Source organism: Vespula pensylvanica, chromosome 12 (assembly GCF_014466175.1).
Source record: "Vespula pensylvanica isolate Volc-1 chromosome 12, ASM1446617v1, whole genome shotgun sequence".
Lineage (NCBI taxonomy): Eukaryota > Metazoa > Arthropoda > Insecta > Hymenoptera > Vespidae > Vespula > Vespula pensylvanica.
In genome coordinates this window covers 396,862-419,519 of record NC_057696.1, presented here as the reverse complement: position 1 = coordinate 419,519, position 22,658 = coordinate 396,862, and the positions used below count along the sequence as shown (strand labels likewise).

The 22,658-nt window shown below is 35.6% G+C and overlaps 1 protein-coding gene and 1 long non-coding RNA gene across 2 annotated transcripts in view; both read left to right on the top strand.

Moving 5' to 3' along the window:
- LOC122633273 (acetylcholine receptor subunit alpha-like 1) overlaps positions 1–6,917 on the top strand; it is a 116,288-nt gene extending 109,371 nt beyond the window's left edge. Inside the window, exons 6-7 of the mRNA XM_043820987.1 lie at positions 1,136–2,362; positions 6,270–6,917. Coding sequence (XP_043676922.1) covers positions 1,136–2,362; positions 6,270–6,473 — 1,431 coding nt within the window. The 3' untranslated portion in view covers positions 6,474–6,917. The remainder of the gene's footprint in view (positions 1–1,135; positions 2,363–6,269) is intronic.
- A 2,105-nt stretch (positions 6,918–9,022) lies between these two features.
- Positions 9,023–10,380, top strand: LOC122633276. The gene is made up of 2 exons (XR_006328072.1): positions 9,023–9,580; positions 9,801–10,380. It is a non-coding gene; the product is annotated as an uncharacterized LOC122633276 (long non-coding RNA).
- Positions 10,381–22,658: the final 12,278 nt, after the last annotated feature.

Below are 22,658 nucleotides of genomic sequence, written 5' to 3'. Positions count from 1 at the left end.
CTTTCTTTCTTTGTCTCTCTCTTCTTCTGTATTTCTCTCTTTCTTACACTTACGTTAGAACAAGAACAGATAATTTCAAGAGATGGAAAATCCTTTTATTTTTGTCGTTCCACCGTTATCCTGAATACTCTTGAGGTTGTTGAAGCAGAATGAAATCGTGGAGATTAGAAAAAGAAATAATAACCGTGTTTTACGAATTATTATTAATTTTCTAAAACTTAATAAATTGTAAGAGTAAATAATAAAATATCTTGTGATAGTTCGTAATTAAAGTTTGTAATCGATTAAAAGTCATTTCTGTCTAATGTTATATCAAACGAGAGATTTAGAAAACGTATTATGAGATTGAAATATATAAGTATCTGTTTTTTACGTTAAGGAAAAAGTATTAACCACGAAATCCATGGGGGAACGTCAATTCGTTTCTCATTCGTCTTCATCCGACTTAAATCGACTTTTTTCGGTCAGCCCATAAATTTGTCTCCGTAACGTTTTCGTTAAATCCACGGAACAAAGTCTGATCCATTTCTTACGTCTTTTGGATCTTAAAAGTAACTCCTTTTTCTTTCTTGATGTACAACTAAGAGAAAAGCATATATATATATATATATATATATATATGTATATGTATATGTATATGTATATGTATATGTATATGTATATGTATATGTATATGTATATGTATATGTATATGTATATGTATATGTATATGTATATGTATATGTATATGTATATGTGTATGTGTGTGTATATATACATATACCACACACATACACACACACACACAGCCATAGGTCTTACTGTCAAGAAGGACCAAGAGACGGAGGTTGAACGCGATTACCCGTAGCCATTCTGATTAAGTTGGAAGCTCAAAGGTAGTAATCTTCAGAAGCTTCTCAGTGGCGTATCGCATTCAACGGATTATCTCGACGGAATTTCGATTATTCATGTCGTGATTAAAATTTCTTATTTGCAGCATCATAGCGAAGATTAGTGTATCGAATATAGGATTTTTTCTGGGTGGACAAAGGGAAGGGGGGAAGGAAGTAAAGATTGATAGAAGAGAATTTAATAATCAAATGTAAAGATGAAAATTTTCAGTGGATAACGTTTTTGGCAATCGAATTGATTTCAGGTCGACCTGCGGCATCTCGCTCAGACCGAAGATTCGAATCGAATCGATATGGGTATCGATTTGACAGATTATTACATCTCCGTCGAGTGGGACATAATAAAAGTGCCTGCCACGAGGAACGAGGCGTTCTATATTTGCTGCGAGGAACCGTATCCCGACATAGTGTTCAACATCACCCTACGCCGCAAGACCCTCTTCTACACGGTAAACCTGATAATACCGTGCGTGGGCATATCCTTCCTCTCGGTGTTGGTGTTTTACCTTCCGAGTGACAGCGGCGAAAAGGTCTCCTTGTCGATCTCGATACTCCTCTCGTTGACGGTGTTTTTCCTCCTGCTCGCTGAGATAATACCGCCCACGTCGTTGACAGTGCCGTTGCTCGGCAAGTATTTGTTGTTTACGATGGTGCTTGTTACGCTTTCGGTCGTAGTGACGATCGCGGTGTTGAATGTGAACTTTCGGTCACCGGTGACTCACCGTATGGCGAAGTGGGTACGGATCGTGTTCATTCAGGTGCTCCCGCCATTCCTCCTCATCAAAAGACCAGACAAAAACGGAGACAATGAAAATGAGGATGATATTAACGGGTTCGACGGTGGTGCTAACAGTGTTGGTACCGGTGTTGGTGATAATGGTGGTAGAAACGGTGGTGGCGCCGGTAGCTCCCATCATCATCGACTTCATCGTATTCACAACGGGCACGAGCTCGACGACGAGCTCGACGATGTCGTCGACGTGGGCGACGTCGAAGCACCGAACAGGAAACCGCCCGAGGCTATCCTCACCGATGTGTTCCATGTACAAGAGACTGATAAATACAAGCCGTATAGCGGTAAGAGGTTCAGCGGCGAATACGAGGTACCTGGATCACATGGTCCACTGGCACACCTCATCGTCGGCCATCATCATCATCATGGCGGTGTTGCTGGCGGTCCTGGCCTTCCACCACCAAGCTCCTTACCGACCACTGGCCCACCTCCGCCGCCATCACTGAGCAAGCCACCGAGCTTTCATCACGAACATGTTGCCCCATATTTCGAGGAACCACTGCCCTCCTTGCCTCTGCCTGGTGCCGACGACGATTTTTTTGGACCGACTAGTTCTGGTTATGCACACGAGGACATCAGTCCCACCTTCGAGAAGCCGTTGGTACGCCAAATCGAAAAAACCATACATGACGCCCGATTCATCGCACAGCATGCCAAGAACAAGGAAAATTTTGAGAGCGTGAGTCTTTCGCTCGTTATTTTTCTCTTTTTCCATTCTTATCGTTAATCTTATCCTATCGTTCGTTCGAACTGAGTTTTCTTCCCTCGACAGTATCACCATGAATTATTTTACGATAGAACATTTTCAATAGGTAGAATTTAAAATTAGGAAAGAGATTCATTCGAAATTTTTAGGATAAACTTTTGATTCTTTTACATCAATCACTTGTACATGTATCCATCAGTAATTCAACTCAGTTTCATTAGAACTTATTCGATTGTCCCAAAGCAAGCGGTATCTAGTTCGAATGAAAATCAATCGATCGTTGTTCCTCGTCTTCTGTTTAACTATTCTTTCAGATTAAAGATAACGATGAAATAAGATAGAACGTGGTAAAAAGTTAGAGAAAGAGAGAAAGAGAATGAGGATGGGAAGGAGAGACGAGTAGATAGAAAGAGACGAACGTCCAAGTTCTTTGAGTAAGTGTACGAGCGTTAGTGTCTTATTAGTTGGGCAAACCTCTTTAACATCGTACAGCACGCTTCCAGCTCGTGTCCTACCATGAATGGCCGAGTTAACCGGCTTTTTGCTTTGAACGAAGAGGAACTTTAGGTAAAGACTCAGCGAGCCACATCGAAACCCAGTGGGAAAAGGGAGTCGATAAGGTCGAGGAAAGCGTACAACGATCGCTCGCATCAATCTATTCGACAGCTTCCAGTTTCTTTTTCGATTTTCCCTTTGCCTATCTCTTCCCATTTTTATCTCTTTCTCTTTCTCTCTCTTTCTCTCTTTCATTCTTTTCTTCTTTCTCAGTCTAACTTGTCCCTGTCGGCTACCTGTTCAACTCTTCGAGTTCTCGTCAATAAGAAAATCTAACACCTGTTAGACCCCTTCCGAGGCATCGAATCGCTTATTTTCGTCTCAGGATTCAATAGAAAAAGAAAAAATGATATAGATACCATCTGGATTTGTTCTTTCCGATAATACAAACTGTTTTAGTGCATTATATATTCCGATATATTTAGGTAACTCGAAATATAGGAAGGAAGATTTATTTATAAATTTTCTTTTTTTTACTTTTATATCTAAACAAGGTGTTCTTTAAAGATTTATATGCATGCATTGTGTGTGTGAGTTTTTGTGTCGGTATATGAAAAATTTAGTGACAAAAACGGAACCTATCTTTTATTTTTTCTCTCTCTCTTTCTCTCTTTTTTTTCTCTTTTTTTTTTACTCAGTAGCAGTAGGTGTGAAAAAGATGTCCGTGTGTGTTCGTTACGTGAAGAAGGTTCACCAGCGAGGGTGAATTTTTTGCTCTACCGCGTCGACGCAATCCAGTTGTTTTCCGAGAAATTATATAGGTCAGTGTGCCAACGGCAATATCCTCCTGTGTGTTTCAACGCGAGCTTCTATAGCGAATAGCTCTGTAATCGAGGTAAAAACGTAATTTCGAGTACGCTTAGAAAAAGAATTACGAGAAATTAATGTCGATGTAAATTTGATCTAAAATAAGATTTTCTTTTCTTTTAATATTTTTTTTTCTCTATATCTTTTGAACTTCATAAAAATTCTTGGTTATTGTATCTTATTTATATTTTCATACGTGCGTGTGTGCGTGTGTATGCGTATGCGTCAGAGTCTACTTTTCTTTTCTTTATTTTTTTTTGTCTTAAACAAATAAAATCACGATCTTATAATTTGTTCTATCTCAGAAACGATTTTCACTCAAGTGAGAATACATAGCATCGTTTTAAACGTGAAATTTCAAAGATCGGATCGTTGGCTTTGAATAGAGAAACAGAGGCCTCCTCAATTAAATTCGATAAATCTGTACTTTGAAGATAGGGAGGTTTAGAAACGTTCTGACGTTTAGATCCTATAGTAGTTACGCATATTGAGCCGGATTTCAAGAGACTCGCACACTCAATTCGGAGGCATAAACGGAGTCGAGAATACGAAATGCTGTAGCTAGAGTTAGAGCTTTCCTTTTGTCGTTGCATGCTAGCGTGCACATAGTTTAGCGCATAAATTATTCTTGCGCTATATCTGTCGAATAACGCACTGCGACAACTTCCTTGCCAAATGTGAGGAAGTCTTCTTAGAATTTGGTTCTTATGCGTTTGAATATAATCGTGTGTATTCCTTAGCTATCACATGTGTCATTCTCAGGTACATTTCAGTATTCAACATATTCCATTCAATGCGTAGATGTATATTACAGTAATTTTTATATTTATGTATATGTATGTATGTGTATATCGATCTCTTTGTAGTATAATTACGATGTGTGTAGTATAATCACACGTTTCTGCCTTTGATACGTGTATTCCATTTGAGGCTTATATATACATGTGTGTGTATGTGTGGGTGTGTATGTGTGTGTGTGTGTTACATGAGATTTATAACAGACACAAACATACACACACACACAAGGCTGCACATTCGTTTGTGTTTCTCTATTTGTACTCTATATACAGTAGTAGTCGATACATGTAAAGGGTGTTGCACGGCAACCGATTCGGTTATCCCAGCCAAGTCTCAGTTCGATTCGATAGGATTGCAGAACTCGCTCTAGCTAGTCGACAGTGGGAGGAGCCGCGAGAGAGATGGCGAAATATCCGCGAGCGTAGAAGATACGAAGACCAGATGAGATGGACGGATTGATAGACAAATAGATAGATAGATCGAAAGATAGATATATAGATAGATAAGAAGAAATAGGAACACGAAATCGGACAAATCTCTCGACCGTATCTCTAGACTAGGACTTTGTGAGGCGATGCAAGTGGATTTTTGGCACGCACCTTACCTGATGAGATTTGTTTGGCTCGTATGTTAGACAAAAAAGGATTAAAAAAATAGAAAAGAAGAAGAAGATTTCCTTCGAGTCTTTCTTTTGGAGCATTTTGATCTTACGTAAATGATACTCGAGATTTTTAGCCTCTGTTCAAGTGAAGACGTCGATTGTTTAGATTAGATCGTCTCGAAGGATTCATCTTCAAGAGAATTTCCAGAAAAGTTTTTTATTTGTTCTCTTATGATAGGATTATACGAACGTTTTATACGACACGTTTTCTCTATTGAACTAGGAGTTTGAGGTGGTGAGCATTTTAGCGCGAATGATACTCAAGATTTTTAACTTTTATCCAAGCGAAGACGTTGATTGTTTAGATTAGAATTTTTGGGAAGATTCATCTTCAAGAGAATTTCCAGAAAAATTTTTTATTATTTCTTTTATGGTAAGACATTTTATACGACGCATTTTTTTATTGAACTAAGAGTTTGATGAGATAAGTGTTTTAGCGTGAACGATACTCAAGATTTCTAACTTCTATCCAAGCGAAAACGTCGATTGTTTAAATTAGAATTTTTGGAAGGATTCATCTTCAAGAGAATTAGCAAAAAATTTTTTATTACTCCTCTTATGGTAGCACAATACAAACGTTTTATACGACACGTTTCCTCCGTCGAAGTAAGATTTTAATTTGATAAGCGTTTTACGAGAGTTTCACTCGCTAAACATTGTTTCGCATTGCCAGCGTATTTTGTTTTTCGCGTACGACACGCGACATGCAGCTTTTTGCTAGCTTGTTGGAGTATGTTCCACCCTTGTATAGTTAGTTGTATTAAAATAAACAGTTCCAACTTTGGCGGAGAATACGTGATGTGTAATCTGTGGCGTGAATAAAACGCTTGAATAGTTTTATTACCCTTATTATTTTTACGGCATCTTTTAAAATTTTTTTCGGGAAAATATAAATATATAGAATATACATGTATATACAAATTCACTATTACGCGAGATGTCGACCCTAATTCGAAGTACTATCGAAGAGATCTCAACAAAAAAAAAAAAGAAAGAGGAAAAGAAAAAAAATTACAAAAATTTCATCTCACGTATCGAAAAACTTTGATCTGTTGTTAGGTCGAAGAGGATTGGAAGTACGTTGCGATGGTGCTTGATCGGATCTTCCTATGGATCTTCACGTTCGCTTGCGTATTCGGTACGGCGCTGATAATCCTCCAAGCTCCGAACCTTTACGACACGACGAAGCCGATCGACATAAAGTATAGCAAGATCGCGAAGAAGAAGATGATGTTGATGAATATGGGCCCGGAGGAAGAATAGTTGACGATAAAACGCGGCCAATGGTCGCCGTGTCATTGGCGCGATTGTCGACGTCATCGCCGTCATCATAATCATCGTCATCGTCATCGTCATCGTCATCACCGGCTTTGCTGGCGCCGACTTCATCGTCGGTATCGTCATCATCGTCATCGTCGGCGTCGCCGACGTCGACGACGACATTGTTGTTCGTCGTCGTCATCGTCGTCCTCGTCGTCCTCGCTGTCGTCATCCATCGAAACTGCCGATTTTCGCGTCAATGAGGAGAAGGACGCGACTCTTCTCTCTCGTCCACCGCTCCGCTTTTCTTCCATCGCTGCCCTGTGCCCGTCGTTTCCTTTTCGGCCTCGTCCTGGAACGAGACTAGATAAAGTGACGAGATAAAGTGAATGTATGTAAGAAAGATAGATAAGTGTATGTAGAGAGAGGGAGAGAAAGAGAGAGAGAGAGAGAGAGAGAGAGAGAGAGAGAGAGAGAGAGAAAGAAAGAGATGGAGAGAAAGGGAGGGAGAGAAAGAGAAAGAGAACATGTCTATGAATATATATATATATGTGAGAAAGATAGAATGAATCTGAACGAAGAACGACGATGTCGCTTGTCTCCCCTCGTTTTTTTTCCCATCTTCGCTTTTTTTCTGTTTCAGAAGGGTAGTTTCGAGTGGGATAGAGAGCGACTGAAGTGCGAGTAAGATAGAGTGTATGATAGAGAAAGAGAGAAAAAATCAGAGTGAACGACTGATAGGGGCGTGAAAGAGCAGTGAGTATCAAGCGAATGTTACGTTGTGATGTTGTGGGTGGGCTCGACGGGAAGAGACGGAGGGGAGGAGCGAGAGGAGGAGAAAAAGTGCCAAATACGCGAAAAACACGCGCACCGTATTTTTGTAAATCTGGTTTCATACGTAAGGCTAGAGTCGTGCGGCGAGACGTCGAACTGCCCGAACTGCCGATTTTATATAAGACGTTTACAGCGAGGGGGGCGCGTTTCACGGATACACATATAGATACACGTACAGATACACACTTACATATATACACGTATACACAGCTATACACACGCACTCCCTATGTATTTATTATTATTCTTACTATCACTATCGTCATTATTATCATTATTATTATCATCATCATTATTATTATTACTATTACTATTATTATTATATATAAATATATATATAAATATATATATATATATATATATATATATATATACACACATATACCGCACACACTGTCGCTCACGTATCGTATATGTACCTCTACACATCCAGTCACTACTTCCGCTATATAAATACAAATACACGAGGAATATACGCACGTACGTGTGCCGTACATATATACGTAAAAATACACATACATACATACAATACATATACAGGGAGGGTATTTAAACCGCGCACACGTATATATGTTCGCGTCGATACGACGGTGGAGGGCGAACGTTACGCGTCGCTTCGAAGTTGCACTGTCGAAATGTTTGTGCACATTTAAGGCGCAACAGTAACAATAACAACAACAACAACAACAACAATTAACAACAACGTGCTATCACGTTGTATGTATTTGCAACGAAATATTCTTTTTGAAAGCGCACTTACACGAACACGACGAACGTCCATGCCGAAATTAATTCGTTTTTTTATTCATTCGTTTATTAAAATTAAAAAATGATTTTTTTACTAGATTGCAGTCATGGGACATGTGAATGAGCGATGTGGGTTCATCGATCGATCGATCGATTTTATTTTTATTTAATTTTATTTTTTTTTAATAATATTATTTTTTTCAATTAAAATAGGAACATCGAAATTCTTGCTGAACAATATTTTTTTACTATTTTGTCGAATGACGTTTAATGCGCGATAAAATGAAAATCCTTTTTTTGTCCTGTAATTTCTTTTTGTGCTTTTTTTTTCTTTTAACGACGAAAAAGTTTTTTAAACGTTCGTTCGTGTAAATCGTGCTTGTATTTAGTGTATTAATACTGGTTATAAGAGGGTAAAACGTTTCCACCGTTTTTACGGGGACGTATGAGAGGCGAATTTTCTTCACCGTTTTCTTCGAACGCATTCGCGTTTGCGGAAAGTTACGAGAAGTTTATGCAGCAGAAAGCGAGAAAAAGAGATAGAGAGAAAGAAAGAGAAAGAGGGAGAGAGAGAAATACAGATAAAGAGAGAGAGAGAGAGAGAGAGAGAGAGAGAGAGAGAGAGAGAGAGAGTATAGTGAGAGGAACAAAACATAAATTGCTTGCAAACAACTGCCAATATTAGATGCGGCCTCAATCTAATTTAGTCGGTGCGTGTGTATGGGAAAAGAAGATATTGAAAGAAAGAAACGAGGAAACAAGATGAAAAGAGAGAGAGAGAGAGAAAGAGAGAGGGAAAGGAAAAGAGAGATAAGGACAGAATGAAAATCGATCGGATCGTAAAAGATTGGAACGATCGAGGGAAAGATCAAGACTCCAGAAGGATGAAAGTTTGTTAACAATTTAATATTTTTATCGTTCGTTCTTTTCCCTTCTTTTCTTTCTTTTGTTTTTTCTTTTTTAAGTCAGACTATCGTCGATCAATTAATCAATTAGATCTTCGAAATGTGTATAAAAATACTACTTGAATAAAGTAAAACGTGAAGATGTAATTATGATAATATCGTGAATTTTTTGTTTTATTTTCTGTTCATTGTTCAGGTTTTGATCTGTATCAATAAGTAGTTTTATTTTCTGTCAATAAATAGATGAGAATAGTATAAAGTGGATCAATAATAACATCATACAGTACCATATTGAGAGTGAGAAGAAAAAGTAAAAGAGGAGAAGAGAGAGACAGAAAAGGATGATAAACTTACAAAGGACAAAGTAAAATGAAAAAAAGGAAGCTATATCTTGGATCTTATATATCCTTTTAGTGAACGCGGAAGAGGATGGATCACGTTCATAGTTGTAGCAGTTGCGTGGAAAAGAATCTTGGAATTCGAAGTATATCTCAAAGCACCTTTGGATCCTTTAGGATGTCATGTAGGCGTACAACCGAAAACGAGAGAACGATAGTAAAGGAAGAAATGATTTCTCTATGATCGCGAGATGAAACTTCTCGAGGAATTCTAAGTGAGCAAAAGGTATTTTGTGAGAATATAAAATGTAAGAAAAAAAGATCAGAAAAAGGAAGAAAATTATTTACCATATAAAAGTATAAATGATGATAAAAATGAGAAATTCTTGATGAGAATCAATCAACCGTATAAATTTCGAAACTTTTGGATATATGAAATGTTTCTTTTATATCTCTCTTCTTTTTTGTTTGACTTTTTTATGTTTTGTTATTATTTGTTTCTTAAGCAATATGATTAAATAAAGAGCTATATTCTCTGGAGTCATTCGACGAAAAATAGTACGAAGAATGAACTGTTCTAGAGGTGAATAAAGTAAGTAACATACCCACACACGCAGTTTTGAAGAATATTATCGCAAATTAAAGAAACGAATTCATACACACAGACACACGGACACGGACATTGTTAATGTATCGAGAAAGGGAGAAAAAGGAGAAAGAGGAAGGTTAAATGAGAAGGTGGAGGAGGGTCAGTGAGAAGGGAGGAAGAAAATGAGGGCGTGAGGTGAATGACTAGCACGCCCTCAAAGGTATTATAATCAATTTATTCGCTCGCGTAAGAGGTAAACGGTATAATTATATTTAATATGTGCATATAGGTGTAAAAGAAATAAAAATTATAATTAAATGAACTTAATCACATAATCGAGAATGGACGACTAGGTTAAATTTGTCGGATGTGAAAAAAGAAGTGATATGAAAAAACATGTGGTGCTAGTGATGCTTAATGATGATGTGGCACAGTACTGGTATTAACAAATGAATAAACAAATAAAGTGGTGGGAGTGATCGGTCGACGATATTCTCGAAGATCATTGTTATTTATTTATATACACGAGCATTGGCGAGGTCAGTTCACGTAGAATCTTCTACTGAGATGGAACTACGTTGGATTATTTGGATTTGCAGGAAGAAAAAAGGAAAAAGGAAAGAAAGATAGATAGATAGATAGATAGATAGATAGATAGATAGATAGAGAGAGAAAGAGAGAGAGAGAGAGAGAGAGAGAGAGAGAGAGAGAGAGGAAGATAGAGAAGGAAAGAGCATAATAAGACGTGCAAAAAAAATTTAATCGATACTTACAATTTCATCGTATACTTATTTAGGATTGACCGCAATTTATACTATTCTATAATTAAAAAAAAAAGGAAAAAAAATTAAATAAAAGAAGAAGAAAAAAGAAAGAAAGAGAAGAGAAACGTCGAATTTCTCGTTACTCGAGCTCGACCATGCTCGACTCTTGCTCGTTCGTCGCTAATGGATTCGTTTTTCGGTCTCTCCATACTTTTTCGCTCTTTTCCAGATTTTTTTTGTTTCCCCGCTCTTTTCCTATTTTTACACCCGTTCGTTCCCAAATTACTCGCGCGTTCTACTATTCGGGCTACTCGCATCGCGAAAAGGAACTCTCGGATTTTGTGGTAGCTGGTCTCGAAGCGCCGAAGCAGCACTCCGGGAATGTTCCGTTGAAGCTCGTGCGATCGTAAAAAAAAAAGAAGTAAAAAGTGAAAAAAGAAAAAGAAAGAGGAAAAAAGAAGTACGTTGTATTCGTCGTTGAAAAAATGAATTTATCGCGGATTTCTACCTCTATCGCTTTGGTTAGGTGACTTCGAAAGAGCGAATGCGAGGGTTTAACGAAAAAAAGTGGATACGCGCGTCGACGCGTTTAGTTTTCTCGTTTTATTTTTTTTATTTTTTTTCTTGTTTTCAACCAAGACAAAAATAAACGGAAACAAGCAAAAAAAAAGGAAGAAAAAAGAAAGGAGAAAAAAGCTGTAGAAAGAGATGAAGAGAGCGAGAAGGTGAGCGTATAAATAAGCAAAAAAATAAAAAATAAAAATAAACGATCTGGTCAGTTTGTCGATAGGAACATGATGTGCGGTGAGATAGAGAGACGGAGAGAAAAAGAAAGAGAGAAAGAGAGAGAGAGAGAAAGAGGGGGATAGAATAGAAGAGAAAGACAGAGAGAGAGAAAGAGAGAGAGAGAGAGAGAGAGAGAGAGAGAGAGAGAGAAGTTATAAACTACTCTCATGACAAAGTTAATCGATAAAGCCGGCAGGCGCATTGCGCTCTAGGTATGTTATACGAGAACTTATAAAGCGCGCGCGTTAACGAGCATAATACTACTGATAATAAATAAATAACATTGGATATACTGTAAGCGAGCTTATGCGTCGAATCGATCGCTGCTCTCTACGATTAATTGCTGCTAGAGAAGCAATTTCAATTGCGTGGCGATAACGTTTTGTTGAACGTTGCCGCCTGAATTGGTGTTCAAATATTCCTCGACAATTTGAAAACTTTTTAACGTCGTATTGTAAGATCCTGATCGATCTGTTTTTTTAATTGTCTTTCTTTTTTTTTTCTTTCTTCTTCTTCTCCGACAATCTCTAGATAAAAAGGCAGAAAATGAAAGGGTGAGTGAGAGTGAATGAGAGGGAGTGAAAGAGAGAGAGAGAAAGAGAGAGAGAAAGTGTATTATTAATTCGAAAATATAGGTGGAAGGAATATATTATATTGCTGTACAGAAACGTGTTGACATCTCCTAAATAAGTCGTATTATTATATACTATTATGATAACGATATTCGTCGATGATTTTATAAACAATGTTGATCTATGACGGCGAGGATGGCGACGATGCGCGAAAGGAGTTCACATCGAAAATGAGCCACCTTTCCGTTCTGTTTTATAAGCTTATAAACCCTTTCAATCTTAATTAACAGATCGTTCATCCTTGTCCTATGATCGTTGTTCATACATTATCTTAACGGTTTTCATAGATTCTACGTAACCCCTGTCACTTTGATAATTAATTCCATACTTAATTGTCGTATCATGTTCCTCTCGCGAACTTTCGTGACGTACTAGTTAAACATTATGTTCCTAGTATGGAATTAGTATTTTATTGTATATAGATCACAATTAAGTCCATCCGCGAGTTAGTGGATATCGTGTAATATTACATTTGTTATTAATTTTCATCTTTCTTTAATGAAGTTATTACTCTTATCGAAAAACGTTGTTAACGATTCGTACAAATTGTGTTATTTATTAATAATAATAATTATTATTAGAATTATTGTTATAGTAATAATGATAATAATAATAATTATTATTATTTTCGTCTTTTCGAAGCGAAGCGAGAAAAGCAAACAAAGAAAAAGGAAAAAGAAAAAAAACATACGTTTTTCAATCCTTTCGCAACAAAAAGAAAAAAAAAGAAAAAAAAAAGAAAAGAAAAGTTAAAAGGATCACACTTCGCCCTTCCGAAAAAAGCCCAATCGTCGCCAGAAAGCCCAATCACGTGTCTTCCTGTTAATCGAATCCTCTGATCCTTCAGCGTTATACACGAATATAGATAAATAATAGAAAGAAGAAAAAGCGTGACAAGGAAGGAAAAGAAGGAATAGAAACTTCGCGCGCTTTTTCTCTTTTAATATTCGATAATCAGTCGGTTTTTTAACTCGACGCGAACGCGCAAGAAAAGAAATTCAGAAAAAAAGAATATAAGAATGAAAAGAAAAAAAGAAAAGAAAAAAAAACTAGCAAAAAACAAAAAAAAAAAATCATTGGCATTGACGATGATCGATTAGATCGATTTTCTTATCAAATTGCCTTCGACGATCCTACCAAGAAAATAAATTTATTCTTTCTTATAGAAACGAAGACGAAGAGATTGGTTATTATAAAAATTATTTCTTTTCTTATTTTCATCGGTAAATTTACTTTTTCAAGGGTTCTTTAATATAAATCTCCCTAGCGAGGATTCTCGCCTTCTTCTTTTTTCTTTATTTTTCTTTTTAAGGCAGCCTTACTAGTAAAGGAAATATTTTCTTTATTAATTACGCGAGATATTTGAATTTTCTTTTCAAATCATTCTTCTTTCTTTCTCTCCCTCCTTCCCCCTTTCTTCCCCATCGTAAGTTTATTCCAAAATTGTATACTTCTTCTTTCGCAATTATTCACGCGTCAAAAGCAATTTATTAAACGTTCTATTTTCCTTTTTTTCCCTTTCTTTTCGATTTGATTCGACTGCCGTTTATTAAAAAAAAAAAAAAAAAAAGAAAAGAGAAAAAGAATGGTATACATTTTTCAAGAGTTATTTAATTTTTCACGCGACTTTGTTCTTCCTGTAGGAGCATTCATTAGCAGTGCAAACTACGTCCTTACGAAATTAGAACGAAGCTCGTAAGATAAACGAACGAATGAAATGACGAGGAAATGGAGATTAGTTAAGCTCTTCTCAGGTTCGTTTTTCGTTTGTTGATCTTTCACATTGAACGATGGGAGGGAGGGAGTGAAAGCCGGGAAAACGGGATCGTTCGTTGTGCTCGTTCGTATAAAACTGACTTCTCGTTCGATTCGTCGAATGTGATCATCAAGAAATTTTCGCCTTTGCGTCGAAGTTACCGGCCAATCGTTATTACGTCTCTCTCTTTCTCTCTCTCTTTTTCTCTCTTTCTCTCTCATTAAAATTAACGAGTAAAGTGAGAAAGAGTAAAAGAGATGTGAGAGAGATCGTAAAAATTGAGGTGTGAACAAGAAAAAAAAATAAGAAAAAAAAGAAAAAAAAAGAAAAAGAAGAAAAAAGAGAACAAGAAAATCGTCTTCCCACCTACAAATTCCCAATTTCGTGCTACTCTGACATCGTGTGTATCGATTTCACAAATCGCGCACGCGAACGGATGGTATTAAATTATAAATATTAACGATATTCACGATATATTATTTATACGATTACATCGCATCGTATCTCTTATTCTGTATATTATACGTACACAAGCATACAAACACGTGATATACATATACATACATGTATGTATATATATGTATATATACACATATACATACATATACGTATATATATGTACACATATACATATATATATATAATAATTATTATTATTAGATTAGAAAATGAAAGTGAGAGTGAGAAAAAGACGGAGAGTGGATAAATAAATACGTATAAATATTAAAATAAGCGAGATCGACAAATGGTGTTAGGTCGATTTAAGCAATTTGATAAATCATAAGTCGTATAAATCCGCGTTTAAGAATATTCCATTAGAATTTAATCGTTAGACAGAGAATAGATAGCTATCTCGACAAATGACAATGCGAGAATTGGGAATACGTGAATGAGTAAGTGAATAAGTGAATGAGTGAATGTGAATATGTGTGTATGTGAATGCAAAAGATGCGTTAATATCTGGAGCTTGAAGGAGATTAAAGTGAAGAAAGTAAAGAAAAGAAAGGTAGGAAAAAAATTTTTAAAGCGAGAAAAAAAGGGCGTGGCCACTTTCGCTGACGGTTTGATATTCGTGTTGATAATTTTACGCCTCGTATAAATGTGACATTAAAACGAAATGTAAAGACCTGTGTAAGAAGAAGAAAAAGAAGAGGCGTCTTCTCTCTTTTCGTGTTTTAATCTCGAAATGGTACTCTTTCGTCGTGCCCTAATGTCCTTGTCTTTTCTTCGCATCTCTCATTCTCTCTCTCTTTCTCTCTCTCTTTCTGGATATATATATATATATATATATATATATATATATATATGTATATATTTCTCGTACACGTCTTTACGGGAAAACGGGCAAAAGTAGCGTGTAAAAGGAACGAATGATCTTAAGTACGATCTTTCAGAGATTTTTCTGCGATTTAATCTCTTTCGAAGATGAAACGTTCGAAGTTAAAGAAATACTGAGTTTCATTATATTTTACGATTAATTTTCTTTCTTTTTTTCTTTTTATTTTCTTTCCTTTTTTCTTTTTTTTTCTTTTGTTGTTTCATCAAATAATATGTAATCACTATAAAATAATATTAGATTTTTGCAGTATAATGCGATTCGAATCATCGTCGTCTTAGATCTCCAGGGATCTTTCTTATAAATTTAAACGTCTCGCTAATCCAACACGAAATATTCGAAAGATTTTCTGGAAAATCGACGTTGTTCTCTATTTTCTTTCCGACGAGGAACAAGCTTGACAGGAAAGAAGTTTCATGAAGAGCGAAATAAAGAGTAAGCAAGCGCTCGCGCTACTCGAAATGGAAGAAAAATACAGAAACGTAGAAGCCAAACCGTCCATAGGGAAATTTTACGCGACGTGCGACGATTGGAAAAGATTATAACGTTCATTCCCATTGGAGAAGGAGAAGCAGGATGAGGAGGAGGAGGAGGAAGAGAAGGAGGGAATGAGTATTGTCATTTTTCGACGAGTTTAAAGTATTTCGATATTGTCTATATCGAATGGTTGCTGCATCGTATTGTTAATTTTTCTTTTTCTCTTTTTTTTTTACAGCTTTTATTTTTTATTTTATTTTTTCTAAACGTCACGATTCAAGTTAAATTTCCGCACGAAAATTCTTTTTCATTTTTTTGCTGAACTTTTACGTTATGAAATTCGTGGTTAACACACAAAATTATAATAATATTAATTTGAAGAGAGTTTAAAAAAGTTTATAAAAGGATTATAATTGAATCCGTCGGAGAAAAATAGAATCGATTGGCGTACGAGACAATTTTGATATCGTTTCTCTTGCGGTTACGTGCTTAATAATGGAATTAAAAAAAATTATATCTTTTGTAGTATAGTAGAGAAATTTTTTAAAGTTATGCTTTGGAAAGTGAAGCAAATTTTCGTGGTACGTACTTATTTGGATGAAAATCGAGATCCTTTCCAAGATAAGGACCGATTAAAGCGTAGCCACTTAGCAAGGAAATATTAATTCGGGTTTTATCTTTGAAAAGAATGATAAGAAAGAGAGAGAGAGAGAGAGAGAGAGAGAGAGAGAAGAGAAAGAAAAAGGTTGGATGGTTTGAACTTTGCAAGACTTTGTCTTCGTTCATTCGCCATTTATCTGTGAAAGAGAAATAACTCGCTTATTTTTCTTTAAAATCTTCGACGACGATGACGATGGTAAAAAGTTGATGGTAAAGACGAAGCGTTTGTTTTTTTGACAAAAAAAAAGAAGAATAATAAGAAAAAAAGGACATTAGATTCTTCGAAACGTTCCTTTTTAACGAATCTAACAATTTTCGACGAAACGAGGAAGTTTATCATAAAATCGCGAATACTTGCGCCGCAAATGCATTGTTGTTCGTTCTTTCGTTCGTTTGCTTGCTTTGAAAAGTGAATTATTTCCGACGAGGAATGAGTAAGTTATTTTTCTCGAGAACTATAAATCTTTTTCATCGTAGAAGACGTACACGATCAGAAGAAAGAAAGGAATTCCTGATAAAAAGATAAAATTGTACTTCTCGAGTAAAGAGAAGCGAGTAATAATCGTTGTCGATATTTCGATATTTAAAATCGTTTACGCGTCGGCATCAAGTTGTACATATAAAGAAAGAAAACGTAGTTTAGACATTTTTGATACCCTCGAAAATATCCACGAATGCGATACACGATAGAAAAAAAGCAAAGCTTTCGTATTATTCTAATAAGCTCTAACGAGATCCAACCGACGAATAATAACGAACACTATTGCAAATTTAGAAATAGATTCGTATCACCGTATATAATCCGACGCGAACACGCACACAGACTGCCGATCATCGTATTATACGAAAAAATGCGAATAACGCGATCATTAATATTTTTTCCCTTTTTTTTTTTTGTTATTTTGAAGACGAATGAGGAGAAAGAGTCGTTCCTTTAAAATATTTGTCGAGTAAGGGAGTCAAGCACTTGTCGGCTTTTTAATTAACAAAAAATATTTTCATCCACCAAGCGGATGAAAAATATAAACGAATATAAGTGAATAATTGGATTATCAAATCATCGAAGAAACTGCAGGAATTGAATTGTACTTTAATTACGATGGCAAGGGTCGCATGAATCAACGGAAGTAAAAAGAAAAAAGAAATTTTTTTCTTATTTTTCGCTTTTCTTTTTGACTTTTTTCGGATATCTTTTTAATATTTTTTTTTTATGTATATACACGTATATACATCGAAATCGAAACACGATCGCCATACTAATTAAACCGACAACAAGAAATCGGTTCTCTCCCCATTCAAGCAAACGAAAATCCTCGCGATCACTGCCATCGGCTTCGTCGACGATCGCGTCTATCGTTCGTCACTGTTTTCTCGATCATTAAAAGAAGCTTTTCAAGATTGTTGAGAAACGTGATCGGCGAAGCTTCGATGCGAGGTCGGCTTGCGATTTAAGAAATCGAAAGAAAATAAGTACGAAAAATAAAAAAAAAGAAGAAAAAAATAAAAAAGAAAAGAAATATTGCAAATCTATCTTCGTGACGTTATAATAAGTCAACAAAAGAATCGAAAGGTGACGAGAAAAAGTTTAAAGGAAGTAAACGATGTTACGTTAAAAGTTTTAAATTTTGAGAATACATTATACGACATTTTCACTTGAACGAATAAAGGAATAGACAAACAAACAAACAAACAAAAAAAAAGAAAAAAGAAATAGTGAAAGTTAAAAGAACGACGCGAGGCAATAGTCAATCGATTTTCTTATTAAACTAACGCCGATTAAACATTTTCCGCGATTTGGCCGAGGACGGGCCGAGGGTAATCATCCGGTAGGATAATAAACGTCAACGAACTGTACATTAATATAATTAATCGTTCTATCTTTTTCCATGTAAACAATGCGCGAATATTGAAGACGCGTAATCGTGGAATCGCGAGTTATTATCGAACGAGTTTTGAATATAAATATACATACCACTCTATTGTTAATAATAGTATTAACGATTAACTAAAAACTATTGTCACATAATGCTAACGATATACCGTAATTGATAAGAATAACGAAAAGTAGTGTAATGACGTAATAGCAATCGATAGTACACGATAGGAATAATGACTTTTAATAATAATAATAATAATAATAATAATAATAATAGTAATAATAATATTAATATTAATAATATTAATACTAATGATACTAATATTAAAATAATAATAATAATAAAATAATAATGATAACGATGATATAATAATAACAATAACGTTACGTTAACGATTAATAAAGATAACCCTAAATAACAATATAAATGAATACAATTAATACCTTAAAATATTGTATATCGAGTGCTAATAACGATGATTATACGGAAGAAGAAAAAGAAGCCACCTACGATATTGTTAATAATCACTAAACGACTATTATTATTATTATTTAAAGATATAAGCATGAATAAAGAAAAGAAAAGGAAGAAGTATCTAGTTGTGTACGAAGAAAAAATAAAAATTATGTACACGCACGCAGGAAGATACGTACATATACATATATATATATATATATATATATATATATATATATATATATCTGTATATACTTGTCTGCGATTGCGTCTTACACACAATAAACACACATACACACACGTACACGCGCGCGTACGGAAACTCGTATAAAACTGATAGTATTGTTAAGACAATCAGACTCTTATTATTCCGGCCACCCCGAGGGCCAAAAAGAAAACCGTGAATATTTATTGTTCGGCCCGTTTCCTCGGCTTTAGACGAAGCGTGCGCTCGTGTCGATCGAGGTGTGTTGGTGATAACAAAAAGAGATATCTTTGGTCTCTTTTTCTTTTTCTCTCTTTCTCTCTTTCTCATTCTCTCTCTCTCTTTCTCTCTCACTCTCTTTCTCGTTTTTCTCTTTTTGGAAGGAAAAGAAGACGAGATGAGAAAAGCCAAATTTGTAGGACTCGTTCAACCATTTCGACCATCACGAGAGATCGAAGAAAAATCGTACGAAGAATGAAATCAAATAGAAGAGTGAGAAAGATGATTAAGAGAAGAATGATTAAGTAGAGAACTTTGTGAATACTTAAATCTTAGATAAAAAGGACAGAGAAAGAAAGAGAGAGAGAGAGAGAGACAGATAGGCAGAAAGAGAGAATTAGAGAGAGAGAGAGAGAGAGAGAGAGAGAGAGAGAGAGAGAGAGAGAGAGAGAAAGATAGAGAGAAAGAGTAAGAAGCGTGCCGAATGTGCCGTGGAACACTTTTTGTACGTCTCACATTTTCTACGGTTACAAAGACGAGGACTAAGCTACGACGACGAGGACGATGACGACGAGGACGACAACGATGACGACGACGCGACGACGACAAGACGACGATGATGATAAAAAAGAAGAAGAAGAAGAAAAAGAAAAAATAGGGTGAAGAGAAGGAGGTGGTTGAGAATGAGGATGAGGAACGTAGTGTGATTGGCCAGAGGGGAAGTGACGGAGAGAAAAAAGTCATTCGTCATTCGCACTTAAGCGAAATTCTTTTCCCGGTGTGTTGTGCGCGTGAGGAGAAAAAAGTGACGAGAAAGAAGGAAGTAGCGACGTTTACATGAGAGAATTGCTCGTGGCGCATCCGCCAATTTCGCGTTCCTCCTTGTTCTTTCTATGTACGATTTGAGAAAAGAAAAAAGTGGGAAGATATTTTGGGAAAAGAAAGAGTAGAGGGGGAGAACGAAGAGCACACGTGCACATTGTGGGCATCACGCATGCTCTTGTTCACACATTCATATTTTACATTAAACGGAATGTAGACACATTACACGCGCATACACGAATATTTAAAAGAAAATAAAATAAAATAAAATAAAATAAAATAAATGAATGAATAAATAAATAAATAAATGAGTAAATAAATAAGTAAATAAAAAATGTTCATACATATTAAAAATCACGCATATTTAACGGAGGAAGAGCTCGCGTTCGACGGATTCGTCGTTACATATGCGTTATGATCGTATGGAGAAAATGGGGATTATTTGTTGGTAGGTGTGTTACGAATATACACATTCACACGCGTACATAACATATATATATATATATATATATATATATATATATATATATATGATATATGATATATATATGCAGACACATATGCATACGTACATATACACATATTGTAAAACGATACGATAAACGAGCATATACTATAAAACAAGAACACACTCACACACGAGGAAGGAGACAAGAGGATTAAAAAAATAAAAAAATAAAATAAAATAAAATAATACGAGCGTTTTGTTATATCCGTAAGCAGTAGGCGAAAGGTGTGTTATAAGGGAGTAAACGTATCGAATCTACAGTTAAATGTTTACGATAAAATTACGGGTAATTAAGAAATTCTAGATTTTTTCTAACTAATCGAATCGTAACGGCGGACTCGTGCCAATCCTCTAGATTTACGACCTAAAACGAGATATACAAATAAAAATGAAGCTGTTATCCTATATTAAGTCGGCTTGGAATATTTGATTAAATATGTATGTATTATTTGTGAAGCGAACGTGACTGTGTTTCTCGTGTCAGCCTGTCTACCTGCCTGCCTGTCTGCTTGCCTGTTTGTCCGTCTGTTTGTCTGATTGAATGTCCGTTGTATGTTGAATGCTCTGTGTGTAGTATCAATGACGCGTATACGTTTGTGCGTGACACATCGCGTTCGCTCGTGTGTTAGTATGTGTATATGCACGCGCGTGTCGAAGTCAAATGAAATAAAAAAGGAGACAGATAGAGATAGAGAGAGAGAGAGAGAGAGAGAGAGAGGGAGGGAGGGAGAGAGAGGGAAAAATAAGGGTGCTCCCGTAGATTGAAACAGAATGAGTACGAGTGACAAAAAAGGCATAAGTGAGTATACGAATGTATGAGAGTAAGAGAGATAAAAAGAATGTCTGAAAGATTTAGAGTAGAATAGAGAGAGAGGAATAATTCTTTAAGTAGGTTTTAAACATTGAAAATGATAAAGAGAGAAGAAATGAACATGCTGAGATTTATAGCTAATGAAACCGTCGAATGACTTTCGTCAAGACCGTGTTCCTTTGACTTTTCTCTTTTCAATTTATACAATATTTGAGAGAAAAAACTTTTTAGAGGGAAGCCATCTTTTGATATTTTTAAAAACAAAGAGACGATGCCGATCTTGAGAATACTTCGACATTTTCCTTTTTATTTATTTATTTTTGTTTCGTTTTGTTTTTTTTTTTTTTTATATCTCTCTCTCTTTTCGAGTATTTTCTCGATGCTGACCGTGGAGTTACGTGTTTACTGCAAGTAAACTATCGGCTTTCCGTGTATCCTGCGAGTTCCATCGTAGATTTAAAACGGGCTTTAAAAGCGCGCCATTAGGAGTAGAGTCTGTTTGTTTCGACTCTTGGCGTTTCTTTCGAGCGACGACCGACGAAAGTCCATCGACGAGAATCTCGAAAAAGTTTCGTGAAAGGGTAGGCGAAGGATCCCGTTGAGTATTTCCCAATCTTTCGCTTTTGTACAGCGTTTCATTCTTCCTTTTTTCTTTATTTTTTTATTTTTATTTCTTTCTTCTTTCGGTGTTCTTTCTGTCTTTTTTCTTTTTTGTTTTTGTTTTTATTTTTATTTTTCTTTTCTTTCCATGGGATCCTCGGCCGATGATTGGCAAATAGTACAGACATTTATATATATAATCGATAAGTATTAACGCTAATTTGTATCTGCCAGTAATCGTTGGAAATTAGATTAATAAAATATGTGATAAATGAGAATAATCGTACGGTGAAGGATGATGATAGTAAGTTTGAACTATATACATATATGTATATATATGTATATATATATATATATATGTATATATAATAAAATAAAATTCTCATCGATCCTTCGAGACTAAATGCTTTTAATCCTTCGCACTTGGTCGACTTTTCTAACAATTTTTAATTAATATCTTCGATTCGTTAATAACGCGCCAAATTAGCAGAGCTTATCGATGAAACAGCTCGATTTAACCACACGTGAAAATCTATTCTCTTTCGCGTTACGTATACTTCAAAGAGATGTATTTCGAGCGCGAAGGATTGATTATTAATTAGTGGATAACGATACATTGATCGATGACACGATGTTATTACAGAAAATTACATTACGATTTATAAACTATTGTAACTCGAACAAATCCGATTATATATCCGATGATTATCACAAATGAATAATGTAATAACATTTTTTTCGTTTCTATTAAATAACATTCCTTTGTTAGCAGCGGCTAACTTGATTTTTCGAATTATAGTACTATATCGAGTAGGCGATTGGTACGCAACGATTATAGAATTTCGTACGCATTAAAAGATAAAGTA